Genomic DNA, 5,730 nt, shown 5'->3' with positions numbered 1-5,730 from the left:
GCTGGCTGGCTCTGTGATGCCTGTTGGGGTCAGCAGTCTGGGCTGTGGTGCCTGCTGCACTTGCTGGATCAGGCATGGTGGGTGGGAAGGTTGTGAGCCTGATCTGGCTTATGGGTTGGCCCCACACCACTCATCTGGTCTACGGGGCCAGATGAGTTTGCACTTCTGGTCTAACCTATTGCTAAAACTACAGATTCAACCCTGTCATACAAGGCACAGATAAAGCAGGGGGCAAGATGGATAGATAATGCTGTAAGAGCATACATAGTGCAATCCAAAGTGTTAATTCTAACAGACAATGGCCATGGCTAACAAGTATAGCGTTCCCCTGAGATCAGGATCCTCGATACAGGTAGCTGGAGGTAACTTCCTCAGGAAAACTGAATGCAAATGAATGGCTGTGAACAGGAAGAGAATATCCTGGATTAGAACTGGGGTAAAATTTCCAGGATTAAGGCAGTTTTACCTTGGTTCAAGGGGTTGTATTATGTGGCTGTTAACTTTTCTTCTTGGGGCACCTGGTATCCTATGATGTCCTAAATTTTGTGTATCCGTGGCCTAATGATGTACATGTAAAGGAGATTATTTAAATTGCATTAAACTACTGTGGAGACACTCATTCAAAATTAGGAGCTTTTATGAGAGAGGGAGATCCAGAACTATTAGACCAACTGATTCTACTCAATTCATTCAGTGATTTTATGCAGTTTAATTAATTTACTTGGAATGGTAATTCCAATAAATTTTCCTGACTTTCTGCGTAAAGATAGTTTATCAATGTAGAACATCCACGAGCTTCAAGATCCTGTGGGGTTCAGCTTGTGCCATAATAAACTTGCCTGACTTTCAGGAGGCTGTGTGCTCAGCATTCTGACAAATGCTTGTTGTTGTATCTCAAGTTTGGCACCCAAAATAATTGATGGGCTTTGAAAGTCTCGGCTAGTACATTTTGAAAATTTTACTTTTAAGCGGCATACGTGTTGTTTTCACCTGCTTCATTCTTGGGAATATTCTTATGAAGTGTATTTTTTATATACAAGAAGTTATGTAGTTTTCTTAAATAGAATTAGCTGAAGTAGAATGATGGTATTTCCCAATATCTTTTCCTTCTGTCTTCTCTTACATTAGTCCACTGGGACACACAAGAAGCAAGGTAACTTTTTTCAATGTAAAGCAGTTTTTCTTTTTGTTTTAGCGCGAAGTCTTGCAGGGCATTTTGCTGGGGTATCTTGTGTCATCTGTATCTTCCACACTATCATACTTATCTTATTGAATAAGAATTTGACAGGTTCAGAATGTTTCTCTTACATTTTTCTATTTTGTCTTAAATCTATGTAGCAATATATGCTTATTGTTATTCTTAATCCTTTTCAATAGTTGATTTCAGAATTGCTTTAAATATTGTGGCTTTAATGTGTTGTATGACCTAGTAAAAAGTGCTTATGAAGGCTGTCTTCAAATAATAAATTATGTAAGCCATTTGTTCCCAGACTATGGCCCCTGAGGCCCTGCTAAGTGGTCTGCAGATTTGCACTGCCTCCCAGAATGCAAGTTTGATATGGATATTTCGTCTTCAAATATGCTGAGGGCTGACTGGTCCACTCAGCCTTTTGTAATGTGCAAAGTGTTAGCCCTTTCATTAGGAGATTTTAAAACAGTTGCATATAATGATAGTTTCAAGTGCATCTTTAAAAATGAATGATGTCAGGTTTGATATTAATCAAGGTAAGAAATATAGGCTAATTGTGGAGTTCTGTTCTGGTTTTGTGATGCACACAGCTGGCTGCTGAAAGGGGAAGGTGGTATTTGTATTTTCAGTGGGAGCGTTGGAAAGAAGGATTTTGACTAGTCAATCATCTTCATGGAAAGAGGTTTAGTTGCTATTCCCTGGAGTTGTATGGTTGTGGAAATATGTTGGGGCTGTCTCTGTTCCCAATCCCATTCCCATGTACTCTTTTAAAGGAGCTGCAATCAGCTGGGAGAGAATACTTCACTGTAGAGCTGACAGATTTGCAAGCCCAGCATAAGGGATGGTAGCATAACTAAAGGAGGGTGGTAACTGGGGCAGCAGTCCTAGGCACCTAAGTGGGGTGGGGAGAGGGGATAAGCAGAAAAATAACAGCTGCTCACTCAGCAGGGCATCCCTATCAGCAGCAGGAGCAGCTGGCAGTTATTGCTGTCCTGGGCTCCCAGCGCTCCGCTTGCACCTCTGATGAGGGATGTGTTGGGTTAGGGGAGGAGGGATTGTGCCTTTTGTGCTTTATGCCCTGGGGACTTAGGGCAGTAAATACATGGTCAGCTGTAAGGGGTGGGTACAGTTTTACAACAGCCCAGTTGCTGATTTTTAACTTGTGCCAGAGATCGTTTTAGTCTGCAGTTTTCTGTAGAATCCAGGACATGCAGATGTAATCTAAAGGAGATGCAGAATAGATGCAGTTGTTTTTGCTCATGCAAGTGTTTTAACATAAACTTTTGAAAGAGAAAACATCAAGAACTTCTGATAGAGTGCATCTTGCAGTTGTACTGTGTAGACAGCCATACCTGACTCTCTTTATCACTGTCACTTTAAATGTAAAAATATATATGTATGAAGTTTGTTTCTTTTGTTTTGGAGGTTTTTTGTTTGTGTTTTTTTGGGAGGGGTTTAAATTAAAACATTTTAATTCTCAGATTTATGACCTTGTTATTACTTTACTTCTGCTTTTTGGTTGACTGTTTGTACTTCTTCATTACAGGATGTATGACAACATGTCCACAATGGTGTATCTAAAAGAAGAGAAGTTGGAGAAGCTTACCCAAGATGAAATTATTGCTAAGACAAAGCAAGTGATTCAGGGACTGGAGGCACTGAAGAATGAACACAATTCAATTTTACAGAGCTTACTTGAGACACTGAAATGTTTGAAGAAAGATGACGAAACTAATCTGGTTGAAGAAAAATCAAACATGATTCGAAAGTCACTAGAAATGTTGGAACTTGGACTTAGTGAAGCACAGGTAAAATTGGAGCAAGAGTAACCCATTTCAAACATTGTAAAAAAAGCCTGCTAACAGACATGTTTGATACATAGACTAGATGGTGTGTGTGATTAAAGTTTTGTTCTACAACAGAGGTACTCTACCTTTTTGGCCCTGTGGGCCAGATGAATGGTGTGGGGCCAGGCCATGGATCAGATCAGGCCCTGTCCCTGTGGCCCCCCGTAGGTACAGAATGCAGGGCTATGTTATCTGGCCCACAGGACTCCCCATGGGTTCAAAACTTTGGCAGCAAGGGGGTGGCAGTTGCTGCCATTGCTTTTCCTCTGGCAAATATCTGGACCTGTAGGAAGTCCCACAGGCTGGATGACACTGCTTTAAGCACCCCTGACCTACAAGTCTGATTAAAAAAAAAAAAAAAAAAATACTGACATGAATGTGGGTAGTTCATAAGAATTTACCTGAGTTTGGACTAGACCAGGGATGGGCAAAATACGGTCCACAGGCTGGATCTGGCCTTCCAACTGATTTGGATCCAGCTCATGAGTGGGTACCCTCAAATGAATTGTATCCAGCCTGAAGTGCTCTGCATGGGGCCAAACCTGCCCAAGGCAGCCCACACTGCACTTCCACCCATGCCAGCCCTCACATAGTTTCTTGGTGGGGCTGCTTCTGCCCGGGTACTGCTCAGCTTCCCCTGTCTCCAGTGGCAGCTGTTGCTCCTTCTGCCCTTCCTGCACCGCTCAAGGGAGTAGGCAGTGGAGGGAAGCTGTGGGGGCACATGCCAGGAAGCAGATGCCCAGCCAGGTAGGGGGAAGCTGCAGCTGGGCAGCTCCTGCCCCAGCGTGCAAGGCTCTAGCTCCCAGTTGCCTTCTACCCCCTTGGCCACCTGCAGGTGGCTACTGATTGTGTTTGAGCAGGTAGGGTAGGTAGGAAGTGGCTGGGAGCTGGAGCTCTTGAGTGCCGGGGCAGGCACCACCTGACTGCAGCTTCCCCACGTTCAGAGCAGCAGGGCAGGGGGAGGAAGAGGAGCCACTGAGGTGGGGGTAGCTGAACTGCAGCAGTCCTGGGAGCAGCCCTGCTGGGAAGCTTTGAACACTGGCTGGGGCCAGCAGGTGTAGGCAGAAGTGCAGCATGGGCTGTTCTGGGTGGGAGCTGGTGGGCCTTGGCCCCATATGCGGCACAGTGGGGGCAGCTGCAAACTGGATGGCGGACGGGGGGCATGGACTGTACCTGCACTACCAGAGTGAACTCTGCTGCATATGCTCCTGGCCCTCCTCCCTTCCTCGCTCTTCCCCCCACTCCCAGCCGGTTCCCAGGACTTAGTATAGGGGAGGCAGTTATTTTGGGTGGAGGGCTGGTTACTGAGTTTTGGCAAGCTGTCAAGGGCAGCAAGGGTAGCCCTGTTCCTTGACAGGTGCCCTGCCCCCTGGTCACCATCCTGGGACTAGAAGTCCCTTCCCTAACCCTTGACCTTTGCCACCAGAATTCCCTCCCCTTACCCCTCCAGAAGTACTCCTTTCAGCAAGGGTTTGCCATCTCGGAACCTGAAAAATACCAAATTATATTCTAAAAATCAATTGCCTACTACAACGTTCATTTATTTGATTTCAAAAAGTATTTGTGTCCTGATTTACGTGTGTTTCTGTAGTGTACCTAGGGGTGATTGCACAATAACTTAAAATTAAGTCTTACTCTTGTATATTGTGGGTGGGTGGGTATAGGTTTGCGGGGTGTGGGGGAGGTATTGGTTTGTGGGGCAATGGAAAGGTGTGGGATGAGGGAGCATGTGGGTGCGCGTGTGGTTATGGGGTTTGTGGGGAGCTGTGTGTGTGGGTGGAGGTTGGCTGGGGAGGGTTGTGGCATGTGTGGAGGGGGAGGATTTGCTCGCAGAGCCCCTCCAGCGGTCCTCCAAGCCCTGGCTTCGCGCTCCTGCCACTCCTGTTCCCAGGGCACCAGTGTGGCCACATGCTGCAGCTTGCTGCCACTCCCTGCCACTGCTGCCCGTCTGCTTCCCCGTCCCTCCCCTGTTGCTTTGGCACCATGTCCCAGCTGTACAGCAGAGACTACAGGACACAGCAGGAGCTGGACTGGCCTAGCCAGCACTGCATGGAGCCAGCTGAGAATTTCAGGGGCCAGCCGGCACCTGCTGTGTTCTGTGGCCCTGTGCTACAGCTGGGAACTACGTGGTGCCAGAACAACCAGCAGGGGGTGGAGGGGAGCAGTGGCAGTGGTGGGCAAATAGCTATGGTGGGGGAAAGCGGGGGACAAGTGGGAGCAAGCAGGCACACAGCTGGGAGTGCAGTGACAGCTGGGAAGGAGCACAGGGCCTGCGTGGTATGCTGGGGCCAGCGCTGGTGGGGCAGCAGGAGTGCAGGGCATGGGCCAGTAGGTCTCTGTGGAGCTGGGTCAGGCTGCACCAGCTGTAAGAGTGGGGAGCTGGCCTGGCTCTAGAGCCCCTGCTGACCTGGGCCCTCCGCTACTGCCACCCCGCTCTGGACCCCTGCTGGCCCTGGCCCCAGTGCACCGGCACTAGCTGTGCTCCATGTGCCCACTTCCTGCCCCTTCCTCCCCACTGCCTGCTGCCACTTTTTCAGCACTCTCCTGCCTGCAGCTGCCACTGTTCCTCTCCACCCCACTCTGGCTGCTCTGGCACCACGTGACCCCCTCCCCCTCCACACAAGGTATAAGGTATATACAAGAATAAGACTTTATGTTGAGCTATTATGCAATTACCTCTATATACACTATTCA

General features: G+C 47.9%; 1 protein-coding gene across 4 annotated transcripts in view; it reads left to right on the top strand.

Annotated features, from left to right (window-relative positions):
- KLC1 (kinesin light chain 1) overlaps nucleotides 1-5,730 on the top strand; it is an 82,250-nt gene that overhangs the window by 34,813 nt on the left and 41,707 nt on the right. For all 4 annotated transcript variants that reach the window (XM_019518505.1, XM_019518506.1, XM_019518507.1 and 1 more), the window contains one exon: nucleotides 2,736-2,997. In XM_019518505.1, coding sequence (XP_019374050.1) covers nucleotides 2,737-2,997 — 261 coding nt within the window. In that variant the 5' untranslated portion in view covers nucleotide 2,736. Of the gene's footprint in view, nucleotides 1-2,735; nucleotides 2,998-5,730 lie in introns of those variants that run through there.

This window comes from Gavialis gangeticus, unplaced genomic scaffold (genome assembly GCF_001723915.1).
Source record: "Gavialis gangeticus isolate Ggan-Ray unplaced genomic scaffold, GavGan_comp1, whole genome shotgun sequence".
NCBI classification, from domain to species: domain Eukaryota; kingdom Metazoa; phylum Chordata; order Crocodylia; family Gavialidae; genus Gavialis; species Gavialis gangeticus.
This window is presented reverse-complemented; position numbering and strand designations above follow the sequence as displayed.